The sequence below is a fragment of the Coenobita brevimanus genome, chromosome 87 (genome assembly GCF_032717465.1).
Source record: "Coenobita brevimanus isolate Jiangsu-jjx chromosome 87, ASM3271746v2, whole genome shotgun sequence".
NCBI classification, from domain to species: Eukaryota; Metazoa; Arthropoda; class Malacostraca; order Decapoda; family Coenobitidae; genus Coenobita; species Coenobita brevimanus.
In genome coordinates, this window is record NC_137040.1 from 15,550,749 (window position 1) to 15,564,153 (window position 13,405).

The window sequence follows — 13,405 nt, forward strand, 5'->3', positions numbered from 1 at the left end:
TGCTCTCCCAAAGTAGTATCTTCCCTGTCTATGAAGCTCGTCTCTTGGCTCGACGTTTCCTATTAACATCTGGAACTCAATGAGCACGTGATCACTTTTTCCCAAAGGACAGAGATATTCCAATGATTCTTTTACATCGGGTTCTTTGGTGAACAGTAAATCTAACCTTGCTGGTGTGTCCTCACCTCGAAACCGTGTCTCTTCTTTGACCCATTGCGTCATCACATTATTCATTATTATATTTAATAACATAGTGCCCCACGAATCCTCGCCGCCTCCCGAGTACCATTCCTCCCAGTTCACCTCTTTACAATTAAAGTCACCCACCAAAATTATATTATTGCTTTTCTCAATTATTTTTTGCAAGTAGCTAGCCATATCTGACAACATCTCATGGTATTCGTCGTCCTTCCATGCTCTCGTCTTTGGGGGAACATACACTACCGCCATATCTCTCTTAACATTCTCTCCAGTTTCTAATTTCATATATATCACTTCAGCCCTGCCTTCTCCCATTTCCACAGTGTCTACATTTATGTTGTTCTTCACTGCTATCATCACTCCTCCTCCCTTTTTTTCTTTTCTGTCTTTTCTCCACAGTTTGTATTTACCATCTCCCAAATGAACATCAATATCTTCTCTTAATTTGGTCTCTACAAAGCACATGACATCAGGTTCATGTTCTCTCAAGAAATCATTAATTTCGATCCTTGTTGATATGAAACCATCAACATTAGTATATATCACTTTCAAATTATTTTTGACATTATTAATACCCTCTTCTCTCCTACTCTCTGTCCATACCACTTCCTCAACTTCTTATCTTTCACAACCATCCCCCTTAATTTCCTTCACTTCTATTTCCTTAAATACCACTTCCTTACTTTCATATCCAATACTCTCCAAAAAAAAGTATTACATTCTTCCACTGTCCTCTTATCATTTTTTTCCTTTACTTCTTCCTTTAATGATTTTAAAACTTCTTTTTCTTCTTCATTCAGATCTTTTCTTATTATAATATTTTCCATCCCTGCCTCTTTGCTTAATTTCCAGGTCACTTTAAGTATCTCATGTATTACACTTTCTGATGTAAACTTGACTCTCATTGGTCTTGTTTCCCCTTTCTTATAAGGCCCTATCCTCCTTACTTCCTCAATTTCTTTTACCCACTTGTCTCCTTCGGGGTCAATCTTGCCTAATATTCCTCTCACCATGTTCGTGTCTCTCTCGAGTCTTATGAACCCAACCTTTTCTTCCTCTTCCCTGTTTCCAAATACTACCACACATCTGTTCCTTTCTACAGTTTATCTCACTATTTTCTCTTTTTTCTTCAGTATTTTCACTACATTTTCTTCCATTTCTTTCTTGTTCATTTCCCTTTCTTCCTGGATGATCTCTCTTAAGCTGACCACTTCTTTCTGTTCTTCTTCTACGTGTGCCCACTTTGCCTTATGTTCTTCTAATACATTACTCACCTTCTCCGTTTTATTAGTACTCTCTTCTAGTTTCCTCCTCAGTTCAACATTTTCCCGCTTCAAATTCCTAATCTCTTCATTCGCTGTTTCATTGGACTGGATCAGACTCTGTATGGTGGTTTCCGTATTTACTGACACATCCTTTATCACTAGATTCTCTACTTTTTTTTCGAGTTCACTAATCCTCATAATTAATGTTTTAACCAGGTCCATGACATTGGTATTAGCGTTAAATCCTTGAAATTCCAGTCCCTCATTGTTTATATTTTCGGCCATGTTTGATGTTTTGTTGGTGTGTGAATTATCAGGTTCGGTTATTTTAACATTATTGTTTTAGTGTTCTGCAACAGTTCAGTGATGAAACATTACCGTGTGGTGTTCTTCCTCCACACATGTATATTTCTGTGATCAGAAGATCGGAAGGTTTTCTCATCTGAGAACACCAGACTGGACCAGAAATCTAGGCCTTTGTCAACATACTGATGTGCAAAGTTAAGCCTGGCAGCATGGTGTGCTTCAGTGAGGAACTCCTTTTTAGCCGCCACCTGGTGATGTATTCCAGCCTCATGAAGCCGCCTCCGGACTGTAGCAACAGACACATCCAGCCAGAGTCTGTTTCGAAGTGCCACCACATTTTGTTATGGGGGTTTCCTTAGCTGCTTGTATAATGCTCTCATCCTGTAGAGGTTTCGTTACACGGAAGCGCAGTGTCCTGGCTGTGAGGAAATAGTATAAAGAGAATATATCATTGGAAACAAAGTAATCACTCTAATATCCGAACGCCCAATATCCGAACATCCCCACTAACGGGACATAATCGTCCTGGGATCCAATATTCCCAAAATGGGCCAAACACCGCAAAAAATTCGAAAAAAATCTGACTTTTTTTCCCCACCTGTAATTTGAAATTGCTGCTTGGCGCCGAACAGCTGTTACACCATGGTCCCTTCACCCCTTCCTTCCTCCCCCCTCCCCTGTCAGGGTTGCCATTTGGTATTTTTCATTACCAAGTGTGGGCCAATTTGGTAATGAAAAATTCATTTGGTAATGAATCAGAATAATGCATTACCAAATGGATTTTTCACATGTATGAGAATATACAGGATGGAGATGGTGGATTGTTTGCTCTCTCTGATTAATCTGCTACCCTACATAGCGTGAAAATTATCAACATGGTGTTAATTATAAGGAGAGTGATTACATGTATTTCCACTTGTATATATAATTAGTGAAGAATAAATGCTAGCTTTACGAATTTGGTAATGAAAAGTTAAATTTGGTAATGAAAGTTGAGGAGATTGGTAATGTGGCCGTTGCGATCTGGCAACTCTGTTACCCCGCCATCATCAACAGTCACAGTCTAACTCCGATCGAGAGCAGATGCTTACAGCAGTGCAAGCCACAGGTGCTTGTTTTTTGTGAATAAACCGTGAATAAACTGCAATACCTCGCCACTAGAACACATAGGAATTTACAGTGTTGTGCAGTGTTAAGAAATTAGAATTTTGAGTGCAGAGGATTAACTGTGGACTGCAAACTGGCGGTTCAAACCAGTCCAGGAGCCAGGGACTTGTAAGTACCCAGAATGGTTAATATTGTATAAACTCACCTCTAAAACCTCATTTTATGGTTCTTTTGCATTTATTCCAGTCTTTTATGTCCCTTATTGGTGTGATTTGGGTCTTAAATAGGTGCAATGCATGTCCAGAGGGAGTTGTATTGGTGTTTCTCTGAGTTAGGGTCCATAAGTACAAGTCCATAAGCTGGGGCCCAATATCCGGACAGGACCACTATCCGGACCTGCCTATGGCTCTATTACGTCGGATATTGGAGGGATTACTGTATTTTACATGCTCGTAGGAGTGGTGGTAGAGGGAGGAGTGGGGGACCAGGGGTGTGGGAGGGTTGGGAGGGGGTGAGAGGGAGAGGAGAATGTTGGTGGACTGTGGTGTGAGGGAGGATTGCAAGGGAGATGATATGTCTCACTAAATTGGCATCCTGTTACCTATACGACAGGGTTAGTATAACATAACATTGTTGACACTGGTTTGCATTTTTGTAGGTAAAAAGTATGTCATACATCATTGATGCTGTACTGTGGGTTAATGTCAGATACATAACTGTAGACAGTATAAATATACTGCACTCACCTAACTCACTGTAATTTCCTTCTGAGCTCATGCCGTGAGTTGGAAAAACGTGAGTTAAAAAAAAACACACCTTATGGGGAAAAATATATTTGATTCTGCCATGGTGTCAAGTAGCCTAGTATAACATTAATGAAACCCCTCTTAACACTAACATTCCGTCTCAGAAATATGTACTGCATATCTTATAATGATAATAAACAATATTAAAGGACATTTGTGGTAAGTAGGGGCGCTCACCATCCACTCACTCAATGTAGTGCTACTCTCGGGTGTCTGCCCTGTCCTCTCCTCCATCCTTCTTTCCTTCCATCTTCTTCTGTCTTTCTTTCCTTCATTCTTTCCTCGTCTTTCTGCCTGCAGGTGACTGTACACTCCCTCTTCTGTCTTTCATTCCGTCATTCTTTCCTCTTCCTTCTGCCCGTCGTTGACTCTACACTGAGTGACAAGCCAAATGGTTTCCTGTACACCAGGAAACCATTTACTATGCTGGGTGGTAACCATATAACCAAATTTTGGCACCTGGTGGTTTAGTGGGTAATTATTGTGCTCCAATCGGATTGAGCTGGTGAAGGTTTATATCGAAGGGGTGGTTGGGGTTTATTGGTCATGTAAAGCCACTCAGGGATGAGTGAGGCTGGTCATTCTCATCTTAAATGTCAGGACCAACTTCCTAGCCCCGGGCTCCTATGCTCCTCATGGGGCAACGTAGGATTGGTTGATGGATGGATGGATGGATTACATATCCTTGTATGATAAAAAATACTGAAAAGCATTTACATAAATCCTACTGATGACAATTTTTACATCGACAAGAGACGGGTAGTGGTTTCGGCATGCTAGCCTAGTTTCAGTAATGGGCACTAGGTGTCGGTGGCGTGGGTGGAGAAAGCATTGTTCTAATTGGCTGCACAATCACAAGGACTGTGTGCTTAAATATGATTGACTTCCAGTCATGAGTTGTGGCTACAATACCGTGAGTTAAACATCTCCTCAGAAATAAACCATTTTCTAGTGGAAAAACATGAGTTAAAGCATTTTCCGTGAGTTTGGTGATAATGGTGACTTAGATAAGGACACCGTGAGTTAGATGATTCGTGAGTTAGAAGTCTGTGAGTTATGCAAGTGCACTGTGTTAATGTGAGCAAAAATATAATGAAACAGTCACATCATACACATTCAACATACACTTATGTCAAAAAAAGTAACTGCTGATCAAATCTTCCATAGTTAGGCTTTCTTGCCCTGGTTAGTAAGATCTCCTGTCTCTTCCAACCTCTTGATCCATTTTGCCACAGTTGTTGGGGATATACCTAACTGACTGGCGATGGCCTGAATACTCAAGCCTCCTTTCCACAGGCTGATGATCTGCCCTCACAAGGCTACTTGCCTTTTCTGTCTGTTCATTGTGAATCCTGAACTGTGAATGGTGTAGGAATGCTTCGTGGTGTATGGACAATACCTCGGTATACACCCAGACTCACTGAGAGGCGAGGCTTATTGGCGCCAAGTTTGAGGGTGGCAGTCACCAGATGGATGGTTTGGAGGTTGGCCCCTGCAGACAGATTCATATTGGCAGTTGGCACAAGGTGTAAGGAGTGCTCGAATGAGGAGCTTTTGGTTCTGTCCCGGCCTAAACCACTTTGTTTATATTTGCCCTATGACTAGGAAAGATTCTAACGAGACCCATATTCTCCGAGAGGTTATAGAATGGAGGATGGCTGGACAGTTATATTGAATGAATGTAAATTACAAAATGCGTGTCATCGTCTCCGTACTATTGTATACGTGTACTTTGTTGTTGAAGTGTTACAAATTGTCAATTGTCATTCCCACAAACAGTGAAAGAGACTCGCATGGTGAAGATTACATGAATACAGATAAGATAAAGGAACAGATATCTTTTGATTTGTGCTCGTAACATGATAACCCCATTAACATTATAATTATCTACCTTGAAATTTATGGAACCATCAAGGAATCTATATCTGCAGTATTTCCGATGCATTATGTAATTTAACTTATATCAAACACATTTGAAAAAACTCATGTTATTGTGGGTATTGCCATATTATGCAACACTTACTGTAGTTGTTCTTTGTGGATTATCAGTTATAGAGTCAGACGCTTCTGCAATATCTTTTGCTGCTTGTTCATTAAAACTGTAATTAGTTCCCCGATTATTACCCTGTCAAACCTATGTAACATGCCACCACATCCTACTGTCAGCTTTTATCAGACTTCTAGCACTGTCGTCAAATAAAATTCCTGTATGTGTTAACCTCAACACACAGATTGTAGTAGCATTCTGAGATATACCGGTAAGTGGAATCCCTAACTCAGTGTTGTTACCACTAAGAAGAGGTTGTTTTAGCTCATTCACATCGTAAACCTACGTTTTTAACAAACACGCTGGTGCCACATCTGTATGACACTGGTGCTGCATTTACTTAGTCATATTCCCCCCCCTACCCCCACCCCCCACCACCCAACACAGCCACCCCCCTTACACTTGTGCCAGATATGTCCCGGCGACTCTTCCTCACACCAGTAAATGATTTGGAGAAACTGAGTCAAGCTGCACGGGGTTCATACTAAGGAAAAAGAGGATTGACAACACTATCTGTACCAGCTATAAGTGTCAGTGATAGTACCTTACATGCCATGTCGTGTACTTAATTTTGAGTACTTATGAAATACCTGTACTGTACTGTACACTTTATATACCTTATCTAACATTGTGGTAGGTGGTGGCAACCATCATCCACTCACTTGATGTAGTGCTGCCCACTTCATCCTTAGCCTTTATCATTCTTTTTCTGTGCCTACCCTCCTCCCTTCCTATTTCTCCCATCTTTCCTGTCACTTCTTATTGCTTTTCTCTTCTTTACAGGTGGCTTTACATTGAGTGACAAGCCAAATGGTTTCCTGTAAGCCAAGAAACCATTTACGATGCTGGGTGGTAACCATATAACAAAACTATTTGTGCTCCCTACGTGTCAGCAAGTGGGTTGGTGGAGGGTTAATGCCCCTCCCCGTAAAACAAATAACTCAAAGTCAAATGGCCACCCCGTACGGGATTATGGCATCTGGCAATAGATAGATAGATAGATAGATAGATCTTACAAACTAAAGATTTTCACTTTGTTTATTTCACTTATCACTCATCTCCTCAAGCAGTGTACCAGGGACTTCCGGGGAAATGATGTGGAGGGAAATGATGTGGGTCAGATTGAAGCAGAGCATGGGGGACAATAGTGACATTGCCAGCCCACCACCAACTGACACACAAACACACAAACCACGTGCCATGTGATTAATGCTTGGTGTCTTGAATTAATATTAATATTAATGTAGACCCCTTTTCTAATTTTTTAGCATTTAGAGAATACTTTATTGGTACAGCTTAATTTTAAACACTTTTCAAATACTGTACTGTACACTTTATTCACAATATTTATGATCTTACAAACTAAAGATGTTCACTTTGTCTGTAGATTTCATTTATCACCCATCACTCAGGAGCAGTATATCAGGGACTTCCAGGGAAATGATTTAGAGGGGAAATGATGTGGGTCAGGCTGAGGCAGAGCAACAGAGCACGGGGGAACAATGGTGCTGCACCAACTAACACATAAACACACAAACCTCGCGGACAATATGGCTGCCCTGGCCTGACGTTAGGCAGTTCGGACCGCTTCTAGCTTTTTTTGAGTTTTCCCGATATGTAAGAATTAATTCAGGTCAGCTCCTCGACTCCAAAAAAGCAAATTCCAGTCTATTGAAGTCCGTTGTAGTGAGGTTATACTGTATTAATAGTAGATAAGTGGGCTATTTCAAAGTTGTTGCATGGTTTACACAACTTTCAAAATACAGATACATTTTCTGTCATCATACTTGTTTCTGTTCAGCATCATAGTATAACCATGTTTTCATGTACAGTAATTTTTTTTTTTTTTTCAGTTCACAAACTTTCACTAAATAATTGTGTAATCTGATGAAATGAAGCCTCTGAATGAGCAGGTAAGGAGTGTACTCTTCCCATGATATGTTCAGGTGTGACTAAGAGGAAGGAAGCAAGAAAAAGGGAGGAAACAGAGGATGAAGGCCACTATACTCTGACCACTTTAACCTGGCCTAAAATTGTCCATTTTGATTACTGAACTGTAGGAAAATACTCATATTCACATATTGTATGAGTCACACAGAAGTAATATGCAGATTATATAGATCCATAGTTCTGTCTTATTCTGTCTTTGAAATACTGAATAAACTTCAAAAGGATGATATCCTCAGCCCAATTAAGGTTTATGAACAATGGGAGTGAAGACACATGAAACTGGTGACAGTCAAATAGTAATAGTTAGTTTCAATTTACTGTACTCCCTTTAAGGTAAAGGAACCCAAAGCTAGGCTACTGTAGCCCAGTGCATTCAAGAGAAGATGACTAGCCAAGTTTTCATGGTGGTGTTACATGATTGAAAAGCCTCCAGTCATTTCTTAGGGATCAAACTTTATGGGATCAGTCTGACTGGGTCACTGTAATTGCTAAATCACTGTTGGGAGAAGGGTGGGAGGGGAAGCTGATGGCACTTAAGGAAAATGGCACAGGGGAAAGTTAGAGGACTGGGTAGGTGGTGACCTAACACTAAGGGGTGTTATCACAGGTGGGGGATGTCAACTACACCCAGAGGGAGAAGAGGAGGAACAACCAGCCCCAAGAGGTGAGTTATTTTATCATATCGCTTTTTTCGTTCAAATTTAACAGGTTGGTAAAATGTTTATGAATATACTGTCAATCCTAATTGTAAGTCAGGAATGGTACCTGGAATATCACCACTATTGATGAGATCCATGAGTGTGTAGTTCACAAAAATGACAAATTACTTTCTGAGGCATATCTGGACCTTTGGTAATGCAAATTGTATGGAAGAGAGAGAGACATCAAATGATGAACATCAGCAAGGGCACGTGTGTGTGTGTGTGTGTGTGTGTGTGTGTGTGTGTGTGTGTGTGTGTATTTACCTATTTGTAGTATACAGGAATTGAGCAATGCTCGTGTTGTCCTGTCTCCATATCCACATTTATCAAGTCTACCTTTACACACATGAATGTTTTTCTCATGCACCACCTCTTTGTTAAGTCATTCCAAATATTTAAGTATTTACCTAGTATACCTAATTGTGATATACACGGAATGTACTATGCTCGTGGGTTTCCGTCGCTGTTTCTCAGTAAGTCAAATTTAGCTTTAAACTCGTTTAAGTTTTTAGACTGGACGATCTCTTTGTCCAGGCTATTCCATAAGTCTATACTTCTGTAAGGAAAGCTATATTTCTTGATACCCTTCAAGCAGCTTGACTTTTTTATTTCATTCCATGTTCTCTTGTTGCTCTCTTATTACATACAAACAGATCTTCTTTGTCAATTTTATCTACTCCCACCATGGTCCTGAACACTGCAATCATGTCTCCCCTCTTTCTCCTTTCCTCTAAGGAAGGCAAATCCAGTTTTTCCAGCCTCTCTCTGTATGACAGGTCTGTCAGACTGGGGACCATCTTGGTTGCTGTTCTTTGTATTCTCTCAATCTTGTTTATATCTTTCCCTTTGTGTGGGGACCACACTACCGCTGCATATTCTAACGTGGGGCGGATCATGGCCACTATCAATTTTTTCATCATCTCCTCATCCATATAATGAAATGCTACTCTTATGTTAGTCAAGAGTTTATAAGTCTCTCCAACTATCTTGTTAATGTGCTTTTCTGGTGACAAACTGTCTTGGACCAGCACTCCCAAATCTTTCTCTTCTCTCCTTTTTGTGATTAATTCATTACCCAACAAATAATTCAGTGATGGTCTCCTGGTACTTTTACCCATTTCCAATATTTTACATTTCTTTACATTAAATTTCATTTCCCACGTTCGGCTCCAATCGTGTATCCTATCCAAATCCTCCTGCAGTATTTTACAATTCTCCTCAACCTCTACCTTCCTCAAGATCTTTACATCATCAGCAAACTGACTTGCATAACTGTTCACTCCATCTACCATATCATTTACGTAAATCAGGAACATTACTGGCGCCAACACCGAGCCTTGTGGGACTCCACTTGTTACTTCCCTCCATCCAGACATCTTTTCCATTATTACTGTCCTCATTTGTCTGTCTCTCAAAAAGTCTCTCATCCATTCCAGAAGTTTCCCCTTCAGTCCTCCTATATATTCTAGTTTCCACATTAGTCTCTTATGAGGTTCCTTGTCAAAGGCCTTCTCTAACTCTAAGTACACACAGTCCACCCAACCATCTCTCTTCTGTACCATGTCAATCGCTTTTGAGTAAAAGCTCAACAAGTTAGAAACACATGACCTTCCACTTCTGAATCCAAACTGACATTCAGCCAAAATATTCATCTCTTCCAAATATTTTATCCATCTGTCTTTCAGGATTCTCTCACACAATTTTGCGACCATGCTGGTTAGACACACTGGTCTATAATTCAGGGGTTCTTCTCTGTTTCCTCCCTTGTAAATTGGTACCACATTTGCCCTCTTCCATTCTTGTGGCACTTTCCCCTCTTCCAGTGAGCATACGATTAAACCGTGAATTTTATCCGCCAGTTGTTCTTTGCATTCCTTCAGTACCCAATTAGAAATTCCATCAGGTCCTGGGGCTTTCCTTACATCTTGAGTTTCCAGTAATTTATACACTTCCTGTACCTCCACTTTTATATCTTTTATCACCGGAACATTTCTAATCACTCCCTTCCCTTCCACAAGCTCCTTTTCTTTAGTGAAAACTGACTGGAAACGTTTGTTCATTATTTCTGCTTGCATTGCCGCATGCTTATAGACCTCTCCTTCTACTTTCAGTTTGGTGATTCCTTCCTTTTGTTTCAGTTTGCCATTAACAAATCTATAAAACAGTTTGGGTTCATCCTTGCATTTGTCTATTATACCTTTTTCAAAATTCCTTTCTTCTTCTCTACGTATTCTTGTGTATTCATTTCTTGTTCTTTTATATTCTTCCTTTGTTCTGTTGTTACCTCTTTTTCTTCAGTTGTTCCACGCCTTATCTCTCTCTTTTTTTGCTATCATACACCTTCTATTAAACCACTCCTTTTTCCTGTTTTCTTTCCCTCTTACTCTTGTACAAATTTTTCCACTCCCAAATTATAGAGTCTAGAAAGATATCCCACTTCCTCTGTATCTCTCTTGTTTCCCTGAATTTTCTCCAATCTGCATTTTCAAAAAAGTTTCTCAATCCTGTAAAATTTGCTTTCCCAAAGTTGTATCTTCCCTGTCTATGAAGCTCGTCTCTTGCCTCAACGTTCCCTGTTAACATCTGGAACTCAGTGACCACATGATCACTTTTTCCTAAAGGACAGAGATATTGCAATGATTCTGTTACATCGGGTTCTTTGGTAAACAGTAAATCTAACCTTGCTGGTGTGTCCTCACCTCAAAACCGTGTCTCTTCTTTGACCCATTGAGTCATCACATTATTCATTATTATATTTAATAACATAGTGCCCCACGAATCCTCGCCGCCTCCCGAGTACCATTCCTCCCAGTTCACCTCTTTACAGTTAAAGTCACCACCAAGATTATATTATTGCTTTTCTCAATTATTTTTTGTAAATAGCAAGCCATATCTGACAACATCTCATGGTATTCATCATCCTTCCATGCTCTCGTCTTTGGGGGAACATACACTACCGCCATATCTCTCATAACATTCTCTCCAGTTTCTAATTTCATATATATCACTTCAGCCCTGCCTTCTCCCATTTCCACAGTATCTACATTTATGTTGTTCTTCACTGCTATCATCACTCCTCCTCCCGTTTTTTCTTTTCTGTCTTTTCTCCACAGTTTGTATTTAGTTCTCTGGCATCTATGGTTAGTTGTGTGCCTGGGCTTTGCCTTTTTTTTTTTTTTTTTTTTATGTGAGGAAGAAGGAACCAAAGGCCATGAACCCACAATAAGAGTTCCCTCCAAGAGAAAAACAAAATACAAGAGAGAGCCAAATTCAAGATCCATTCATTTTGAGATGCCTGGACACACTGCGTTTGAAAGACTGGTGATCATAAGCAGCAGGAAATACAGACAGAGGGAGACAGTTCCAGAGTTGACCTGTTGCATAAATGAAGGACTGGGAGTAACAGTTAACTCTTGCATTAGAGAGTTGGACAGAAAAGGGATGAGAGTTTGCTGCTAGATGGGTGTTACTGCCTGTTGTAGAGGTGGAGGAATGCATGCAGACAGTTCAGAGGAGCAGTGACCATTAAAGTAGCGATAGAAAAGAGATAAAGATGCAACAGTGCGGCGAAGAGACAGAGGTTGAAGGGAGTCAGTAAGAGGAGCAGAGTTAATGAGACAAAAAGCCTTTGACTCCACCCTATTGAGAAGAGCTGTATGTGGGGAGCTTCCCCACACATGAGAGTTGTACTCCACACAGGGGCAGATAAAACCCCTGTATAGAGTCAACAATTGTGCAGGGGTAAAGAAAGAACAGAGTTGGCTTAGCACACCCAATCTCTTGGAAACAGATTTTACAAGAGATGTAATATGATCTTTCCAAGATAAGTCCCGAATAAATGAAACCCCAAGCATGTTCAAGGATGATGCAGGATTAAGCTGAATATTATTAAACAAGTGGGTATACCTGTGGAAGATTTTGATGGGTTGATAGGTGTAAGAACTGAGTCTTAGGTGCATTAAAAACAGCAAGATTATTTTTACCCCAGTCAGAGATATGAGCCAAGTCAGACATTAGGTGTGCCATAGCCTCATTCCTTGTTTGTTGAAGTAACTGCTGAGATGGGCATTGTGTGAACTGAATGGAAAGGTGAAGGGTGGAGTCATCAGCGTATGAGTGGATAGGGTTAGATGTACAGCTTAGAAGGTCATTGATGAATAAAAGGAAGAGAGTTGGTGATAGGACAGAACCCTGAGGAACACCACTGTTGATAGATCTAGGAGAAGAATGATGGCCGTCTACAACAGCGGCTACAGAACGACCAGAAAGGAAGCTAGAGATGAAGGCACAGATAGAAGGATAGGAACCATAAGAGGGCAGTTTGGAAATTAAAGATTTATGCCAGACTCGATCGAAAACCTTTGAGATGTCAAGTGCAATGGCAAAGCTTTCGCCAAAGTCCCGAAAGGAGGATGACCAGGAGTCTGAAAGGTAGGTGAGAAGATCGCCAGTGGAGCGTCCCTGACGGAGCCCATACTGACGATCAGAAAGAAGGTTGTGATAGGAAAGATGCCTTAAAATTTTTCTATTGAGAATTGACTCGAAAACTTTTGAAATACAGGACGTTAAAGCAATTGGACGATAGTTAGAGGGTTGGGAATGGTCACCCTTCTTTGGGACTGGCTGAATGAGAGCAAACTTCCAACAAGAAGGAAAGGTACAAGTTGACAGACAAAGGCGAAAGAGTTTACCAAGGCAGGGTGTAAGCACAGAAGCACAGTTCTTGAGAACAACAGGAGGGACTCCATCAGGCCCATATGCCTTATTAGTATTGAGGCCAGTGATGGCAGAAAATACTTCAGCTGAAGAAATTTTAATGTCAGCCATGAGGAAGTCAGAGGCGGGAAGTGATAGAGGAACAGCACCGGAATCGTCTAAGGTGGAATTGGAGGAGAAAGTCTGTGCAAAGAGATCTGCTTTATCAGTAGAAGAAATAGCTACAGAACCATCAGAGTAGAAAAGAGGAGGAAAGGATGATGAGGTGAAGTTGTTAGAAAGGTTTTTGGCAAGGTGCCAGAAGGA

General features: G+C 40.6%; 1 protein-coding gene across 1 annotated transcript in view; it reads left to right on the forward strand.

The window, feature by feature from the left end:
• Camta (Calmodulin-binding transcription activator) overlaps window positions 1-13,405 on the forward strand; it is a 1,827,966-nt gene that overhangs the window by 1,288,608 nt on the left and 525,953 nt on the right. The window contains exon 24 of the mRNA XM_080281035.1: window positions 8,290-8,350. Within this exon, the coding sequence (XP_080137161.1) occupies window positions 8,290-8,350 (61 nt within the window). The remainder of the gene's footprint in view (window positions 1-8,289; window positions 8,351-13,405) is intronic.